At 44.8% G+C, this 20,148-nt stretch overlaps 1 protein-coding gene across 1 annotated transcript in view; it reads left to right on the forward strand.

Annotated features, from left to right (window-relative positions):
* UBE3C (ubiquitin protein ligase E3C) overlaps positions 1-20,148 on the forward strand; it is a 121,380-nt gene that overhangs the window by 45,359 nt on the left and 55,873 nt on the right. Inside the window, exons 10-13 of the mRNA XM_047837610.1 lie at positions 361-548; positions 10,822-10,908; positions 15,820-15,977; positions 16,114-16,346. Of these exons, the coding sequence (XP_047693566.1) occupies positions 361-548; positions 10,822-10,908; positions 15,820-15,977; positions 16,114-16,346 (666 nt within the window). The remainder of the gene's footprint in view (positions 1-360; positions 549-10,821; positions 10,909-15,819; positions 15,978-16,113; positions 16,347-20,148) is intronic.

Raw genomic sequence — 20,148 nt, forward strand, 5'->3', positions numbered from 1 at the left:
AGAATATTTTCCCACACATGTATGCTTAGTACAATGGCGTCTAAAAATATGAAATAAACGTTTCTTAAAATGTCAGTACTGAAAATATTGTCCCATCGGTAGGCAAAAACTGAGCATTTACCGTTCCTGTGTTGTTATGCTGGGCAAAATTAGTGCCTAAGATAGACAGTGACTATGATCTCTGGAGAATTTGATTCGGAGAGAGATTGATATGTTCGTTGTGATGTGGGTAACTTTTAGGTAATGGCTCTTTCGTACTTTTACTTGAAGTAAAGTAAGATGTTATGTGTGTTGGGAGCGTAGAGGGTCATTTCTAATAACACGTCGTTCACTTAGAGCAGTTTATCTGGTGTGTTTTAGGAGGATGGGAGGCTGTCCGTACCTTACATAACAGAGGAGTGTCTGAAGAAGTTGGACACGAAACAGCAGACCAATACCCTGTTAAACCTGGTCTGGCGGGACTCAGCCAGCGAGGAGGCCTTCGCTCTGATGGCGTCCATCGGCCACACGCTTATGGTGCAGCATCGGATGGCGGTGCCCAAAGTCAGGCAAGTCTCTGCTGCGGTCACCATGTGAACACCAAAGTGTGCTTTCCTCCCCCCGGTGGTTTGCCCCGGGCTTCATCTGTGTCCGCTTTATGTGCTGTTATTGTTTTTATTCTTTATTTATGTTTGAGAGACAGACAGACAGAGTGTGAGCTGGGGAGGAACAGAGAGACAGGGAGACACAGAATCTGAAGCAGGCTCCAGGCTCCGAGCTGCCAGCACAGAGCCCCACGCGGGGCTCGAACGCACAAACCGTGAGATCATGACCTGAGCCAAAGTCGGATGCTTAACCGACTGAGCCACCCAGGTGCCCCTTATCTGCTGTTTTTTAAAGTTTATTTATTTATTTATTTATTTATTTATTTATTTATTTATTTATTTATTTAGAGAACATAAACCTTACACCTTAAAGAGCTGGAAAAAAGAATAGCAAATAAAACTCCAAACCATCAGAAGACGGGAAATAATAAAGATTAGACCAGAAATCAATGCTATTGAAATTAAAAACAAAAACAGTAGAAGAGGTCAGTGAAAGCAGGAGCTGGTTCTTTGAAAGAATTGACAAAATTGATAAACCCTTATTAGCCAGTTTGATCAAAAAGAAGAAGGAAAGGACCCTAGTAAATAAAATCAAGAATGAAAGAGGAGAGATCGCAACCAACACAGCAGAAATACAAACAATAATAAGAGAATATTACGAGCAAGTATATGCCAATAAGTCGGGTAGTCTGGAAGAAGTGGACAAATTCTTAGAAACATACGAACCATCAAAACTGAAATAGGAAGAAATAGAAACTTTGAGCAGACCTGTAACCAGTAAAGAAATTGAATTCGTAATCAGAAACCTCCCAGAAAACAAGAGTCCAGGGCTGGATGGCTTTCTAGGGGAATTCTACCAAACGTTTAGAGGGAAAGAGAGCAAGCAGGGGAGGGACAGAGAGAGAACGGAGAGAGGATCCCACGCAGGCTACACGCTGTCAGCCTGATGCGGGGCTTGAACTCACGATCCGTGAGATCGTGAGCTGAGCCGAAATCAAGGGTCAGAAGCTCAGCCGACTGAGCCCCCGGCCCCCCCCCCCCCCCCAGGCACCCCTGCCCGCTACTTTCTGATGAGATATGATACAGAATATTCAAGTGTGCAGGCGTTTCGTGGAAAATGAAAGTTTGTTTTTCTTCTCTAAACCAACTGATCCTTTGTGAGTCTGTTTCCCTGGCCTGTGAGGCTTTCAAGTGGCCTGTAAATACGCTTGTTTTTTTAGAGTATCTTGGCAGCGGAAGTGGAGTTTAGTCTTCGCCACCTTTTTTAGACATTGGATTCAAGGCCCCTGGGTGACTCAGTCAGTTGAGTGTCCTGCTCTTGATTTCAGCTCAGGTCATGACCCCAGGGTCATCGATCAGGCCCCACATCGGGCTCTACTCCAGGTGTGGAGCCTACCTAGGCTTCTCTGACTCTACCTCTGCCCCTCTCCCCTGCTCACGCACTCTCTCTTTCTCTCTGAAATGAAATGAAATGAAATGAAATGAAATGAAATGAAATAATAAAATGAAATAATAAAATAGCATAACATAACATAACATAACATAACATAACATAACATAACATAACATAACATAAAATAGGGGCACCTGGGTGGTTCAGTCAGTTAAACGTCTGACTTGCTCAGGTCATGATCTTGCGGTTCTTGAGTTCAAGCCCCATGTCAGGCTCTGTGCTGTCAGCGCAGAGCCTGCTTGGGATCCTCTGTCCCCCTCTCTCTGCCCCGCCCCTGCTCACTTTCTGTCTGTCTCTCTCTCTTTCTCAAAAATAAATATTACAAAAAAAAAAAAACCATTTGAACCTAAGGTTTAAAAGTAAATAAATAAAAATAAAACAAAGTCTATTTCAAACAAACAAACAGACAAACCCATTGGACTCATGCCTGCATTGTAGACCCGGTATGTTACATGTCTCTTCGGCTTCCCTATAGGACTTTTTACCAGCTTGCCCTTGACAACTTACTCCAGCACTCTGACATTTTTGTTTTTCTAAACTTTGAAATAAGCTTTTGGAAGGTACAAAACAACACATACAAATTAAAATGTGGCTGATTTGTGTTTAGGTAAGCGTGCCTATAATCTGGAAACATTTTTCTTTACTTTGAGCGATAGGTTAGCGGTCGCTTGAAAATTTAACAGAAAAGTATTTAACAGAGCACATGGGGCAGAAATCCGCACTGGCCCCGGTAGGAGCTAAGGGACCCGTGTCATCTAGCGGCCTGCTGAAAGGCGCTGTCTGTTGTTGGTAACTCTTGTGTCATGTCAGATGATTTATGTTACCCTAAAGAATCCTCTTCTGGTTTTGTAAAATGCTGTCCTGTAACATGAAAAGAGCTGTTTCTTTTGGCTAGGAAGGCATTCTTTGAAATGAACTGTATGCAGAGAACACATCATCAGCTGAAACTGCCTTGTAAACACTACTACAGCCAGCTAATTAGGTGCTGTCTTAGCCCCGGTGTTTATTGCTGCTGGAGGAAGTAAGAGGGCAGTGAGACTGCCTCCCCTCGGTTAGGTCATTAGCTCTCTGTAGGCTGATTGCATTAGAGCAGGATGTGAGTTCTGAGGATCATAGCGGCCGAACTGGGACGCTCGCTTTTATTGTCGCACAAAGTCCACTGCTTTGGACAGTAATTACTGGAGTTAAATGCACCAGTGCCCTGCTCTGAGGTTCGCTGGTGAACTGTTTCCAGAAGGTGTTTAATGGGTAAAGGAGCTTTGTACGTAGCCTTTTTTATGAGTACAGCACCTATTTCCTCTAAGAAACTACTCTAGGAATTTTATTTATGGTTTAAATACATTAGGGTTTAAGTATTTAGAATGTTTTTCTTAGCTCATGAAAGCAAATAGGCTTACTCTAACTGTTGTAGATTTTAACTGCTTTCAGGTTTTGTGGGTTGTTGTTGTTTTAAGGTACTTAAAAGATGATTAGTAAATTCCAGGGCCGATAACTCACTCTCGGCGCCTCCCAGGCTTGTATAAATCCCTCCTATTTTCGAGGTTGGGATTTGCAGTCTTAATTTCTATTTAATGTTGATTGTCAGGATGTTTTTTTTTTTTTCTTCTTTTTCTTTTTTTTCTTTTTCTTCTTTTTCTTCTGATTGTCAGGATGTTAGAGGAATATGAAAGCCCTTTTTACATGGATGTGGTAAGATTTCCAAGGTATATATGTTCAAGTGAAAAAAAGGAAGATACAGAATATAAATAATAACCTACTTTTGTGTCAGAAATGTGGAAAAAGGAGAAATGTATTTTTGTATTTGCATGAAAAGTCTTGGACGTGTACACAGGAAATTCACAAAAATGAGTATTCACATGTCTGGCTGTGCTTTGGGGACCAAGGCGGGGGCAGCACGGACTTTTTGCCATTTCTTTCTGATACGGTTTTGAGTTCCAGGTCATGTGAATTACTTAAATTTTTAACAGCGCCATAATAAATGAGTTTGCCACCGACTTTTATGAGAGAAAATTTGTAAATCTTACCAGTGGACTTGGGAATTCGAATAAATATTTGGATGTAAAACTAGTTTTTCCTTAAGAAAATGTATTCTCGGTGCCTGGCTGACTCAGTGGAGTGTGCAACTCCTGATCTCCAGGTCGTGAGTTCAAGCCCCACGTTGGGTATAGAGATTACTTAAAAATAAAATCTTTGGGGTGCCTGGGTAGCTCAGTCGGTTGAGCGACCGACTTCGTCTCAGGTCATGATCTCACAGTGCGTGAGTTCGAGCCTCGTGTCGGGCTCTGGGCTCACAGCTCGGACCCTGGAACCTGCTTCGGATTCTGTTTCTCCCTCTCTCTCTGCCCCTCCCCCCACTCACACTCTCTGTCTCTGTCTCTGTCTCTGTCTCTCAAAAATAAATATTAAAATTAAAAATAAAATCTTAAGAAAGAAAATGTATTCACTCTTTTTAGTATGAGTAAATGCTAAGTGGCCGTGTGGTGAGAAGGAAAAGAAAGAAGTCAGTCTCCCAGTATCCAGAGAAGTAAGCCCAGCAAAGTGAGCATTAAGTGGACACTTGGGGGCGGCCGGTGTCCGGCGCCCGGCTCTAACCCTGGCTGACTCCGAACCTGGCTTGGTGGGCAGTGGGCTAGGTTTTCATCGAATGGAGTTCTGTTGTTCGGAAGCGTTGCGGGTCGAGCCGGGGGCGGTGCCCTTCTGCCCGTCGGCGGCCGCGCCTCGCCCCGCCGAGCGGAGACCCCCAGTGCCCCTCCAGCGTCCCCCCCTCCCATGACCTTCTGCTCGGCGTCTGCCCCTCCTCTTTCTTCTTGAACCTCCTTCACCCGTCACCTTCGCAGATGCTCTTCTCGGGAAGTTTCCTTTGCTGCTGGGCTTTTTCTCCGTTTCCTCCGCGGGCGGCTCTTTGTCTCTGTGTTTCAGCGCGTCCTGAACTTCTTTGACTCACTTCTTTTGCTCTCACTTCCTCAGTTTTGTCCTACTCATTTGCTTCTCTGAGTGGTAGAAGTGGCGTCAGCCACGTTTGGGAACCCCAGACTCCTGTTGAACTGCTTAACGGGGGCTGTCCTCAGCGCATTCTACACTGCCTCAGATTGAGTTGAGCATTTTTCTCCAAAATCTGGGGCTCACGCTGGGGAGCCACTAGCAAAATGTGGCCGCTTCGCTTCAATTCAGATGAAATAAAAATACAAACCCAGTTCCTCGGCCCCACCGCTTGCCACACTTCAAGCGCTCAGTAGTCACGTGTGGCTGGCCAGCGGCCACCGCGTCGGATCGCGCGGCAGAGACCCTTTCCGGCATCGCAGAAAGTTCTGTTGGACCGCGCTGCTGTGGCCTTGGGCTTGGATTCGCTCCTTTCTTGGTCATCCCCCACATGCATTCAGTCCCTGTGGTGCGTGGGTGCTGCATTCTCTGTGCCCCGTGTCGCCAGAGACACAACCCTGTTACTCTCCGGCTCAGGTGTCCGCCTGGTGTCCCCTTTGCTTTCAGGAAAAACTCACATTCCTTAGTTTATGGATTTGTTCGTTATCCTTTCCTTATCGAGCGTTCGGTTACCTCTCTAACTTTATTTGTAGCTACAAAATGCTTTTGCCCCAACCATGCTTGTGTGGCCTCGCCTCCACCGAGTTTCATGCCTCTCGCCTTTTGCCCCTGCTGGACTCTGTCCAGAATGCCTCTTCCCTCCGTGCCTTATCTTTCCTGGCCGAATTGTCTGTTAGATTCATGCTAAGGTGATCATCTGTCAGAAGCCTTCTTGGGGCGTCTGGGGGGCTCAGTTGGTCAGGCGTCCGACTCTTGATTTTGGCTCAGGTCGTGATCTTACAGTTCATGAGTTTGAGCCCCACATCGGGCTCTGCGCTGACAGTCCAGAGCCCGCTTCAGATTCTCTTTCTCCCTCTCTCTTTCTCCCTCTCTCTCTCTACCCCCCCCCCCCATGCTGTCTCTGTCTCTCTCAAAATGAATAAAATAAACCTTTTTTTAAAAAAAGAAGCCTTCCTGAGTTATTTAGTGAGATGTCACCTGTAACTCCAGCTTGCAGTGAAATTTTCATTTTAGGGTCGATACTTCTGGTAAAGTACTGATGTCAGGAGGTGGGCTTACAGTCCGGGTATGCAGACGGGCTAGTTCTTGGGGCTTAGCTCTCCTGTTCCATGGATTTCTAAAACCTTTGAAATGAAGTTTTAAAGATAATGCCTTAGAGATCACAAAGGTTGATATTATAATTTGCCTGTGGTTTTCTTGTAAAGACCTCAAATCCTAAGGCCTCCCAGATCAATTTTATTGCAACATGTGCTTGATTTTTCTTTCTTTCTTTTTTATATATATATATATATAAATTTTTTTAAACATTTTATTTATTTTTGAGAGAGCACAAGCAAGGAGGAGGGGCAGAGAGAGGGAGGAGACACAGAATCGGAAGCAGGCTCCAGGCTCTGAGCTGTCAGCACAAAGCCCGATGTGTGGCTCAAATTCATGAACTGTGAGATCATGACCTGAGCTGAAGTCGGATGCTCCACTGACTGAGCCCCCCAGGTGCCCCTGTGCTTGATTTTTCTAAGAAAAACTAATAGAATGAGCCAGCTTAATTGTGTCTTATGTTATTAATGGTTGTGATGTAGCTAATTGTGTGCTCTGAAAACGCATGGCTGTTGCCTCATCAGTTTTCTGAGTGTGATAACGCACTCCTTAGCTCTGATTCATAAGCTCGTATATGTAATAATTTGAAATAGAATGATTCTGCACATGACTTCAGTGGAAAAAAATAACAGATTTGTGTTCTATTTTATAGTTTAGATTATGCTGTTCTTGTTTTTGTAAATACATTTTTATCATTTCTTTTGAAAATACTGAGGTTATCTCCCTACAGAGAAAAAATTTATTTTTTGCCTGTGACTTCATGCTTGCTTTTATTATCAGTGATATTTTCTGTATGATCAATGCATTTAATTTGCTACTGATTCATGTTAAAATTTTCTGTTGTGAAAGTCAAATAAGATTTGTGAGCTTCTAAACATTTCAGCACATAATGATTTTATTATTAAATCTATTTTGAAGTCATGTATAGATTATAAAGAAATTGATAGTAGTTATTGTTAGACACATCTAGTTAATAAAGTGGTGTTGATTTGGTCAAATTTAGCAGTGAGTGAGTTTTTTCTAAGAATTTTCTAGATTTTTATGAGTGATAATTGATTCACAGGAAATACAAGTCAACTGGGCAAAAGCACACATGAAGGCTGTGTTGATCTTCTTGAGTGTGTTTTTTAAGAGTGGTGTTAAGGAATGATAAGGAAAGCACTGAAGGTCATTAATGCTGTTTTCCCAGTTTTATTTTATTTTATTTTATTTTATTTTATTTTATTTTATTTTATTTATTGATGTTTGTTTATTTTTGAGAGAGAGATAGAGCAGGAACAGAGGAGGGGCAGAGAGAAGGAGACACAGAATCCGAAGCAGGCTCAGTGGGACGCTTAACCGACCGAGCCACCCAGGCGCCCGTGTTTCCCCCCATCTTTAAAAAAAAATGTTTTTTTAACGTTTATCCATTTTTTGATAGAGACGGAGCGTGAGTGGGTTAGGGGCAGAGAGAGAGGGAGACACAGAAGCAGAAGCAGGCCCCAGGCTCTAAGGTGTCAGCGCAGAGCCCGACGCGGGGCTCGAACTCACGGACCGCGAGATCATGACCTGAGCTGAAGTCGGACACCTAACGGACTGAGCCGCCCAGGCGCCCCTTCCCCCATTTTAACGAGACTGTAGTATGAGAGAAAGTTCGGTCTGTTCAATTCTAAATAAAAGCAGTCGTCAGGAAGAGGGGAATGGTCTGTGTAAACCTGTGTGGTCTTAGCACTGGAACGTTAATAGAGCTGCGTGCCTGAAGCTTCTCTTGATTCTGAGTTTTCAGTTTGTGAAGAAAACTTTGTTGGCAAGTTGCCTCAAACTGAAATACGCCTTAAAACTTTTATAATAATTAAGGAAACTTAGAATTTATTTTCAGTCTTACATTTTCTCGGGGGTGAAACGTTACGTATGTATTTTAATACTACTCTTGTCAATAATGTGATACTTTCAGCAGGAAAAGACACTACCTGTGTCTACAAGAGGCGAACGGACTCTGGGTGGTGACTTGTCATATTTCTTTTACCTGTGACACCTTTATGTGCGGAGGAGGTGTCTGAGAATGCCTTTCCTGCCTGTGTGTGAGCTGGTGTCCCCCACCGTGTCCTCTTTAATAACTTAATAGTCCTGCAGACAACAGGCCTGAATTTATGACCTGGGTTGAAAATGTTGCCCTTTACTAATTAACTCGTAGGTTTATCTCAGCTAAGTAAAACTTCGTGGGTAATTTGGAATATGTCCCAGTTTACATAAAGAACATGTTACTTCCTTACCTTTTAGCAGTAAAGCCCCAAACTAAATAACCTTCAGTGATTTATAAAAATGTTTCTGTAAAATGTTTATTTATTTATTTTGAGAGAGCGCGAGAGGGTGTGAGCAGGGCGGGGGAATCCCAGGCAGGCTTCTCACTGTCAGCGAGGAGCCCTCACAACCATGAGATCATGCCCTGAGCTGAAATCAAGAGTCAGACGCCTAACTGACTGAGCCACCCAGGCACCTCTGTAATTTATAAACATGTTTAATAATCTGTTTTATTTTTGCCTACTGATTAATTTAGGCAATGCAGTTCTTTCAAAGTTAAATCTGAAATACCACGTTTGCTATGTGGCCATTAAAATGGTGTTTCAGAAGCATAGATCTTTATGTGGAAAGTTGGTAATGATAGTCGTAAGGGGGACTGCGCTGTCAGATGGTGTGCTGGGAGATGCCTTTCTGCTTGCGTGTGCACACCTCGCATCTGGAGATCTGTCCCAGGGTGTTAAGTCTGGGTGTCTGTGGGAAGATAGCAGGAAATGTCGCCAGTGCTCTTTGGCTGTGTCGTCGTGTTGCTCTTAAGAGAGAAGAGCAAAGGAGACACGAGATGAAAATACGGAGTCTCTCACATTTCTGACGTGCTTGAGTTTCAGTATTTATATTTAACACGATTTTAAGTAATCTTGTTGCTATCAGTAAAATTACACTGGATAATGTGTTTTTGAAAGAACTAACAAGGCGAGCAAATATGACCTTCTAGAATCCTTCTATGCCGCAAGTTTGGGTTTTTTGTCGCTTTTTTCTCTCTTCGTTTTACATGTGGTTGTTTGCACGTCCTTCATGGTCTGTGAAAGTCCGTAAAGGCAGGAAAGTCAACATTTAACACTCTTCGCGTGTTAGGTGTGTGGTAAGCATTTTAAGTATCTCAGAGATGGAGCAGGCACTATTTTTTTAAGCTTATTTATCTGTTTTGAGAGAGAGAGAGAATGAGCCAGGGAGGGGCGGGGGGGAGGGAGCACCCGGAGAGAGAGCTGTCTTCATTGGCGCAGAGCCCGACCTGGGGCTCGATCTCACGAATCGTGGGATCATGACCTGAGCTGAAATCAAGAGTCGGACGCTTAACCGACAGCCCCCCCCCCCACCCAGGCGCCCCTCATTGTTCGTGGTCGTTTCTTACGAGGAGAAGTGGAAGTGGTCTCGGGGCCGCTGGGGCTTGTGGCCACACCCCTGAGGAGACCGAAGGGCCCTCTGTGGCTCCGGAGTCTGGCACTGGTTCCTGCCACGAGCCGGCTTGACAAATTGGGGTCGGATTCCGGCTCGGAGGTGACTCAGTGTCAGCTTTGGCACCCCACCCAGCAGGTGTAGGACTGGTGCTTGGTCCACAGGCACTTGAAACGTGGGGTTCTGCTCTCCTAGGAGCTTCATCTGCACGTTCTCCTTCCAGAATCCTCCCTAACGTGTCCTCTTATGCCGCTGACCACGTTTATGTTCCTTGGTTCTGCAAAACCCGCCTTTGTTTTTGCCCTTCCAGTTTCTTGTTCTAAGATGATCCTAAATAGGGTGACATTCCTTTCTTAAAACCCTGTTTTCCTACTATCCCAAACCATTTCTACTGTCATTTAATTCCACAAGTTTGAAATTTAATTTTTGACTCCTACACTTCTAAAAACGTTTCATGCAAGTTTTTTTCTGATTACAACACTGTGATGAGCAAGCATGTCCTGTTGCACACAGGCACTGTGCACCATGGAGTTAGAGTTCGGTAAGCCTCTGCCTTTATCCCCAAAGGTTTTTAGGCTTTTTAATCAAGTCGATATTATACGGGAGGGTTTTTAAAAACCCTTAAAATATACTTTTATTTATTTTTGTTTGTTTACTTGTTTTGAGAGTGTGTGTGCGCGTGCGCACATGCAGGGGAAAGGCAGAGAGGGAGAGCCCCATGTGGGGCTTGATCCCACAAACCGTCAGATCATGACTCGAGCCGAAATCAAGTCTGATGCTTAACCGACGGAGCCACCCAGGCGCCCCATTTGAGTTTTGACACGTTAGTTAACGTTAAAAAACACGTATTTATATGTTTGTTTCAAGAATGATGACTTAAAACGAGGCAGCGGTTTCAAAGTGTTAAATATACGTTAGTAACACATGGTATTTGCTCTGAAGCAGCCGTGTCCTTCTCTGGGTGCAGGACCGTTGCTCTGGAGCATGCACGTGGACCGACGGCGTCTGGGACTCACCAGTGACTCCCGGTCACACTCAGCAAGCAGCCTGGGGTGGGAAGCATGCTGTTTGTGGGTTAATACAGACATTTTCTGAATTGTACATTTATCTTTTGTTTTTAGCTTTCTTTAATTTTGAAGACATATATTGAATGAATATGCACTTAATTCTCACTTTTTTACCCCCGTTCCTTTTTAGGCTTCTCTACAGTTTAGCCTTTAATGCCAGGTTTCTGAGACACCTGTGGTTTCTCATATCTTCTATGACAACACGGACGATCACAGGGTATGTGCTGCGTGGACTTACAAATTGAGCTTAACTTGAAGCACGTGGGAAGTCGTGACCTAATAAAGATATTGTAAGATGGTATTTTAAAGTACTATTTTATGTAAGAAAAATTCTAGATGGTCTCAATTTTATAAAAAAATTAATGCCTAATTTACAGTTATCTGTGTATATTAAGCGGATGGCTTTATTTGAAAGTACATTTGTTTTTAAAATCCTAGTCATTTTTTTTCAACCACAGGCTTGATATTTCTTTGCTCCATGTGACTCTCATATATTTTCGATAGTGAAAATATAGAGCTGAAGCAAATTTAACACCATTACAGACATTAAAACGTAAAATATTATAGAAGTTGCTTTTTGAAACTTTTGTTTGTGTAATTAGGTTTTTCTTTCTTTTTTTTTAATATGAAATTTATTGTCAAATTGGTTTCCATACAACACCCAGTGCTCGTCCCAACAGGTGCCCTCCTCAATGCCCATCACCCACCCTCCCCTCCCTCCCACCCCCCATCAACCCTCAGTTTATCCTCAGTTTTTAAGAGTCTCTTATGGTTTGGCTCCCTCCCTCCCTAACTTCTTTTTTTCCTTCCCCTCCCCCATGATTTTTCTTATATGAATCGGCATGTAACTTAAGTTCTAGAATCTTTAATATACACATTTTAATTGGATGTGTACTAAGCAGAGAATTTAATGTTCACACATCCTTCATGGGGAGCTGACGTAGCCTAGCGTCCCATCGAATCTCTCCTCCATCAGGAGTCCGCGCTAACCCCTCTCTGCCAACCCCTCTCTGCCGTAACAGCGAAAATGAAGCGTGTGGCTCAGGCAACCAGAGACTGCACTTCCAGAATGCAGCTCACTGTGCTGGCAGTTACAGCGGCCTGCAGCCTGTCTGGCCTGTCTGACGAAGGACAGACACGTCTCACCTTCAGGGCGAGAGTTTGGAAGGCATTGCCTTGGCACTGCCCGCCTCTCTCTGTCTCTCTCGCCCCGCCCCACCCTGCCCTTTCTCTTCCCTTCCCCTCCCTCCCTCCCTTCCACAGGAAGTTGAAACAGTTTTTGGTGAGTGAGGATGAGGTGCCCAAAATGCAGACATGCACCGGGCTGGTCTGAGAGGTGTCAGGTGGTGACACACAGAGAAAGGACGACCACGTTTGCTGCCTTTGTCTCCCGGTCAGCTCCTGGGCAGCAGGAGACCGTATGCGAGGCATCTGTACAAGCTAGTCTTACAATAAGAGGGGATGTCAGTTCGTTGATAGTTTTACTTTGAGTGACATACTTGGTTTTCTTCGTTTAATGTTACTGCATCTGGAGTGAGCAGAGGGAGCTTATAATGATCCCGCAGCAGCTGATGACACTCCTAGAGGTGACATGAACAGGGAGGAGCGGCCGAGATGGGAGAGAACCTTGGATGCCTTAGTGTCTAGAGAAATTCTTTTACGTCCTTTCCTTCTCAGATAAAAATGTGGGGCTTTCATGTGTGTTTGGTTTCGTTTTTTGGTGCCTTTCAGCCACTTACGGCGGTGCCGGCCTTGGCACATGACAGGTTTGTTTAGCGCAAAAGATCAGGGATCGATGGGGCAGGCAGTGATCTTCGGGCTCCGAGTGTTTCAGCTTAGCGACCTGCCCCGGCCCACGCTGTGCCTGACGGCCGCCTGGGGTGCACAGTGTCTGGCTTGTAAGGAGGTGGGGTCGTGGTGTGAAGGAAAATGAGGTGTTATTAATTATAGCAAACTGCTAATACTACTTTATAAGTTGGTGAATTTCACAAAAGTTTTAAAACTCATTTCTTAGAAGCCAGTTGGAGAATTTGGGTTTCATTTTCCATATTGAATTAAAGTCCCTCAAGAAACTTATGATGGGATACGTACTAGGATTGTGTTAATAATCTGTAAGTTTCTTGAATTTACCATTGGAGTAAAATTTAAAATTTAAATACCTGATTTTCCTGAAACTGGCATTGAGTTAGCTTGGAAATCGTTTCATAACAAGACTTCCACTGGGACCTCTGAGTTCTAAGGGTCATGACGAGCGTGTGAAAACGTACATTTCTTTGTGACCCCCGAGTCTCGCCGGCCTGGGTTAGAAGCCCAGGGGTCTGTGACCTCACAGGCTCTTGGGTGATTGGGGTGCCGCTGACCCCAAACGACCACGTGGCTGGCTGGCTTGTCTTTGTTGTGAGACATCCCTTTACCATCGCGGGAGGGGCTTTGCCGGGTCACGGCCTGGGCGGTCATTTCTCTGACCCCGAGGCTGGCGTGGTGCCTCGTTGTCTCTAACTCTGTGGGGACTGTCCTCATTATGAATTCTTGTCACACTGACACCAGTAGTAAGTAGTACTGACAGCAGTCTAAGTAGTGCTCTTAAAACTCGTTTTAGATGAGGGGCCTGGGTGGCTCAGTTGGTTGAGCGCCTCTCAGTTTCGGCTCAGGTCATGACCTCATAGTTCATGGGATCGAGCCCCAAGTCAGGCTCTGCGCTGATGGCATGAAGCTGGCTTGGGATTCTCTCTCTGTCTCCCTTTCTGCCCCTCCCCCGTGCATGTTCTCCCTCTCGCTCTCCTCAAAATGAATAAACTTAAAAAAATACTTTAGCACGCTCTACCGACTGAGCCAGCCAGGTGCTCCTTCCCTACCTTTTCTGTTAAGAAAACAACAACAATAAACCTTCCACCAAAGCCATAAAAAAAATATATTAAAAAACCAACCTCATTTTAGGCAGGAAAGCATTCAGTAGAAACTTCTGTAGCAGAGAAACCTTGATCCAAGGAGGAGTGGTTGCTGCAGCCCGGGGTGGGAGCCTCGTCCAGAGGGCGTGTCCAGAGGGGAGGGGTCACCCGTGGCCCCAGCGATGCTCGTGTGGCAGCCAGCTCTCCAAGTTCTGAACCAGTGTCTTTTCCATTACGTAAATTATGGACTTTTTATTTGCACATAAGTCTTTGTGATTGACCTGTTTTTAGAGGAATACCTGAGTCAGTGTTTACGGCCAAAAGAATGGTCAGCGGAGAATCAAGAGACGTGTCTGCTGGAGGGGACCAGAGGCACACATCTGACCCTTCTTGCCAGCCACAGTTTCTGTCATTAAAATGAAGATGATTCATTCCTTTTGCTTACCTTATGGGGGTCAAGGAGAAAAAAGCAGCTCATGTTGAATAATCGCCCTCCTCTCCTTTAGGGAACGCGTGTCAGCATCTTACGTGTGCTGGCGCATACGTGCGTGACCGGTGGTGGCGATTAAGGGCGGGGACTGCTGACAGGCTAACGGCTGGAAGCTGGTGTCTCACTCTTCCAGGTTCAGGAAATACCTTCTCCCCCTTGTAGCCCTGAACTCGACCTGTCCCGTGTCCCCCAGAACAGCATCTGCCCGTCACTGTCATCTGTTCTTTGGGGAGCTCTGCAAGGGAACCAAAAGATGCAATCCATTTTTATTAATACAACAAAACACGTGACGTTAAACCTTCTTCCTGCTGTACATCAGCACGATTTTACTGTGTGAATGGCCCAGGACTAGGTTTGGGGGGTGGGGGGTCCCTGGGGAGGAGGAGGACTGGCCGGTTCAAAGGGCGCCCCCACGCCTCTTGTATCCTAACATAAAGAGCCTTTCTTTGCCATCTGGCTTTGGCCACGAGGTAGGATGCTTGTACTCTGTCCCTTGTGGCACGTCCTCACTGCGTTTTTATTTTGGACAGACCCCTTACATCCATCACTTCACCGAGCTGCTGTCGAGTGCTGTGGGTACACACAGCAGGACGGCTCGCTCAGGCTGTGTTTCTTCTGCGGGACGGCAGAGTTCACGCTGCACATCTGGGTCCCTGTTCTCACGGCCCTGCTGGTGGCGGTGCTGTCCCCTGAAGTGGGCCCCGTGGACACCCTAACGCTCCAGGCCGCTCAGGCCAGCTCACCGGAGCCCCACTAGGAATAACAGTACATTTGCCTGGCCTTACCTTCTGCTTCGGGCTCTCACGTAACTTGGCAGTGGTGGGCAACCGGTTGGTAACTTGTGGCTCCTTATTCCTGGTCACAGTTCACCTGATTCACACCTGTGGTTTCGTGGAAATAAGTGTTCGAGTATAAACGTACGTGGATGAAGATGAGCCGGTGATCACGCACGACACCTGCCTGTTCGGGGTTGGCGGGACACGCTGAGGGGACCGTGGGGCTTGATAGACGCGGGAGTGCTTACACGTGACCCTCCGTTCACCGGATGGTCAGCAGGACAAGGGGCCACATTTGACCAAGAGAGGACGGGACAGGTTCCAGGTGGCAGAAGTAAATGTAGTAGCTCTCAGCTCCTGACCCGTGACAGAGACTCTGGGGCGCCCCGCAGACGGCCTTACTTGAGATCAGCCCTCCTGGTACAAGCAGGGGCGCTAACGGGAGCTGGTGAGGGAACTTGCGGAGTGGAAACAAGGCCCAGCACAGAAGAGGGGAACCTTTATTCCTGAAGGTTCTGGTCAGGGTTCCATACTCGGCCGTTTTGAATGTTCCCAAATGTAAGTCACTGCGTAAATTTTTCATGAGGCCAACTTGGTACTTTGTTAAATCCGTTAAGTAGAGAGGGGAGAAAGGGGACAGTTTTCAACATAGAAATAAAGTCTGTGTCTTTAACAGTGGCGTTACTTACTATGACCTCTCTCTGGGGACCGCTGGCTCGCTCGGTGACTGGATTCGTCCAGTTGATCACGGTGGCAGGAACATTAGTAAGGAGTGGTGGGTTGTGTCCTGCTTTTTAATTTGAGTTATTTACGAACCCATGTTGTTAGAAGGACTTGCCTTCCCTCGAAGTAGTTCAGTTGCTAATGGGAATATTATTTTCCCTGATTATGCTTGTCTGACGGCCTGTCTTAACTCATTCCCAAATGAAAACTGACCTTAAAGTCATTGTGGTTCTTTTTGCTCCCATGTCAAGGTCGATGGTGCCACTGCTCCAGGTGATATCTCGGGGCTCCCCTATGTCTTTGGAAGACTCCAATCGAATCATCCCTCTCTTCTACCTGTTCAGCTCTTTGTTCAGTCACTCGCTAATTTCCATACATGACAGTGAGTTCTTTGGGGACCCCATAGAAGGTAAGAGTTTTGCGGAATCTGGGTTTTTTTTGGCTTCACTGCCTGTCTGTTTTCATAGATGACAGAAAAGTTTTAAACCTTTTAAGCCTCTCACTGTGTTGAGAAATATGATAGAATATGGAACTGTGTTTCTCAGTTGTAGGTCAGAGACAATCGTCAATGATGCCTTTTACCCTAGAAGAGCTGATCATGTTGTCTCGCTGCCTTCGAGATGCGTGCCTAGGGATCATCAAGTTGGCTTATCCAGAAACCAAGCCAGAAGTTCGAGAAGAGTATATTACAGCATTTCAAAGTATTGGGGTTACGACTAATTCTGAAATGCAACAGTGTATACAAATGGAACAGAAGCGATGGATTCAGTTATTTAAGGTATAGAATATCCGTGTGTGTGTGTGTGTGTGTGTGTGTGTGTGTGTGTGTGTTTAGGAGGTCACACAGTGTACAAATGTGTCCTGACTTGATTCATTTCATAAAAACGGAAGGACAGGTTTGCATCCGGCAACGTCCTTAATTTGCAAAACTTTTTTAAATGAAGAAAATTCATTTTCATTTTACTTTTGCCTTCTTTTAAAACTTTGCGTTTACATTGTTACATGCATCATTTATAAGTTGCTCTAAGTACTTTTAGTGACTAGATGAAGTATAAATAAAATTTCAAAATATTTTCATTTCATTTTTCACCAAAAGATCTCTTACAGATTTTTTTTTTTTTTAATCTCTTGAGAAATTGATTAAGAAAAGTGGGATAAGGGGCACCTGGGTGGCTCAGTCGGGCAAGCCTCCGACTTCGGCTCTGATCATGATCTCATGGTTCGTGAGTTCAAGCCCCACGTCGGGCTCTGTGCTGACACTTCAGAGCCTGGAGCCTGCTTCGGATTCTGTGTCTCCTCTCTCTGCCCCCTCCCCTGCTCACACTCTCTCTCTCTCTCTCTCTCAAAAATTAAAAACAACAACAACAACAACAAAAAACATTTAAAAAAAAAGGTGTGATAAAGTCATTAATGTAACATAAGTTGCGTGTAAATTATTTTAGGATATCTTCATTTTTACCCATGCCCAAAGAGAAGTTACGGGTTGCCGTGGCTGGAATGCTGGCAGGAAATCCCCGCCAGTGCGAGTATCACTGAGGGTAGAAAAAAAGATAAGATAAAGGGTGCCTGACTTGCCATGAAATTTCTGCAGCAAACACATCCAGTCAGCTAAAATCGCTCATTAAGGGAGTGGGAGCAGAAGTGCATTTTCCAAATTGAATGCTGGATTTACAGTCCGTTTGATACCCGCGACCCCTCGCGCACTAATGTGCGGCTCAAATCATCAGCTGTCCCTCCAGGTCTTTTATCACTGCTTTTGTCAAGCTATCTATTTAATTGAAAGAAGTTAATTGAATGAAAATGATCAACTAAGCTTGTATTAATATTGCTAATGGAACTTTCTTCTTGGCCATGTTTGGAGAAAGATGTCAAGCTAGACTTTAGGAAAGGCCCATTAATGCTCGCACTTAACCTGATGGGCTAATTAAGGACTGCTTATTCATCCGACGAGTGCACGATAGTCTCTATGCAGCCCATTGTGCCGGATTTTACAACACATTTCACTTAGGAGCATGAGCATTAGTAGCAGTGAGAGTAACTGATAATGTTTTGATTGCACTGAACACAGTACTAATGCATCATTGAATTTATAATTTGTGCAGATTGATGTAATATATGTTTGCACAATTTATTTTAATTACCTATCTCTGCATTCCCAAGTAAACTCTAAAGGTCACATGTTGAACCCTTAATATATCCATTCTTAAGGAGTGACAGTTTGGCAACTTTTCTAAGTTAAAAATAAGCTGTCTAACCCATTTAAAACTTAAAATTCTTCTGTAAACTTTTCCTGGATATGTGTATTATGGTGGCATGTGTGTTTTTCTTTAAGTATTCAGTTAAACTCTGGGATCTTTGTTAATAAAGCTTCCCATTATGTAGGATGTCAGGTTTGTGTGCACTATCAGATAATGTCATTATTGTATAGCACCTGTTGAGAACCTCGTAATTTCCACGTGGCAGGCTTATCTTTAGGACTTAGAAACCTCAGAATTTAATAATTCTGTATAAGATATTTCCCCCTGGCCTTGTTTTGCTTGAGCAGTAAATGAAAATTCTGTAGTGAATTTTTTCTTCTGCCTTAAAATGACTCGTTACCCCTTGATTAAGGATTGAAGTTTTCAGGAATTAGGGTGAAGGTTCACTTTTGTGGTACAGGATCGTTTTAGGTTTGAAATCGAGTGGTTACAAAGACCTGGGTTTAGAACAGAGTTGTTTGAAAGACAGTTTTTTGAACAGGATTCCTGTTCTTTGGGGAAAAGAAACCTTCTTCATACTCTCTGCTGTTAAGCTGAGCCCCCAAAATAATGAAAAATCGAGGCATAGTTTTTGAGTGGAAAAGGGCTTTTTCCGTGTAAGAGAAAATTATCTTTAACGTGAGATCGAAAGAATTCCCTCCCAGTGGATACCGTGTCCCAGACGGTGGTCTCAGAGCTGTACATATATTAATTCTGCCAGGAAGATGCCATCATTGTCCCCATTTTAGAGATGAGGCCGCATGGCCGCCGGTGAATAGAACCGGCATCCGAACCCGGCCGCTACTCTGCATCCCCCTCGGAAGACTACGAAAATAGAATGCTAGCGTTTCATAGGTATTTTAGTGCCAAATTTGAATTGAAGAATTCAAGGCAGAAGCAACCAGAAAGGTAAAAGCATTTTGCCCGTGATTTCCTGCCTTCCGCTGATGGTGACAGAATTGCAAATGATGAGGCCTGACTCCTCCGGCCGGCAGCCATTTTCATTTTTCAGTCTTACGATGGGCCTTTCAGACTGATTTCTGTGAGAGGCCCTGCTGGCTGGTCACAGAGCATAGAATTTTAAGTGGATAGAGTCATCTTTCTTTGTCACTCTAAGAATTGAGGTCAGTTGCTAGGCCCCGCATTGACACTGCTAAAACAGTTTATGCATTTATCAAATTTATAAACTCCTCTTGAGGCGTAATTTACAGGTCTAATTACTTGAGCCCTATCAGGAGATAGGAAGTCCTGTGTGATGCGGCTTCTGTGGGAGCCGTCGCCTACATAGGAGTCCCCTACCCGGAAGGTGGGGGCCTGGGGAGCAGGGAAGAGACTTCCGGAGCCTCTCTCGTCCGCACACCTCTGCGTGGAGAGACGGAGGTCTGTATTGTGAGTGATGTTCACTTTCTCGGTGGCTGGTTTTATTTTTCAGGCTCAAAAAGAATCGTTTAAGAAGTGAACATTAAAACAACAGCAGTGCCCTAACGCGGCCCTAGCGTGCCGCCGTGAACTGTCACCGTTAGGCACGCGACGCACCTTTGTTCTCACAGGGTAGTGTCACTTCCTTTCCGGTCTTTGAAGGTTTTTGTTTAGTTTCTGACTACTGAATAAAATGGGTACTTTCAGAAGTAATTTTGTAGTGTTTTAGACATCCTGGAGAACCCGGTTGTCTTTAAAGATACACCAGTTTTCGCAGGTCGTAACTAAAGGCTTTATAAAACTTGGCTAACCTGACATCAGTCCACAGCGGACGCTTCGTGACCTCGGGGTTGGGGCTCCGCTACCACCAGTTATCTGAACACTGTTATGGGAAGTAATAGAACACGAAAAACAATTGTGTGTATTTCTGAAGGTTTACTTAACATAATTTTTTTAGTTATTGAGCGTGTATTTAAGGTGTAGATCTAGCATGGGCAGACATGATATGGTGGACGAGAGCGAAACATACCAAACAGATACGGTGCTGTTGTATTTATAGCTGTTGAAGCCTGCTGAGAGTGTCTGTGGGGCTGGGCACACCTGGTTATTCCAGTACGTGCGTGTTTGTGTTCTGTTTTACTTCCTATTTCTTAACACGCTAGTAGTCAAGGATCTCCCGGGGAACAGTTAAAAACAATTGACTGGCTTTACCTCAAAGAATTGAATGAAAATCACTGTTGCTGGTACCTCTGCCCAGGCATTCATCAACAGAAGATTTTGGGGCACTTGGGTGGCTCAGTTGGTTAAGCATCAGACTTACGCTTTCAGCTCAGTCGTGATCTCACAGTTGGTGAGTTCAAGCCCTGACAGCTCACTGACAGCAAGGAGCCCTCTCTCTCTCTCTGCCCTCCTCACTCCCAAAAT

The sequence above is a fragment of the Prionailurus viverrinus genome, chromosome A2 (genome assembly GCF_022837055.1).
Source record: "Prionailurus viverrinus isolate Anna chromosome A2, UM_Priviv_1.0, whole genome shotgun sequence".
NCBI lineage: Eukaryota > Metazoa > Chordata > Mammalia > Carnivora > Felidae > Prionailurus > Prionailurus viverrinus.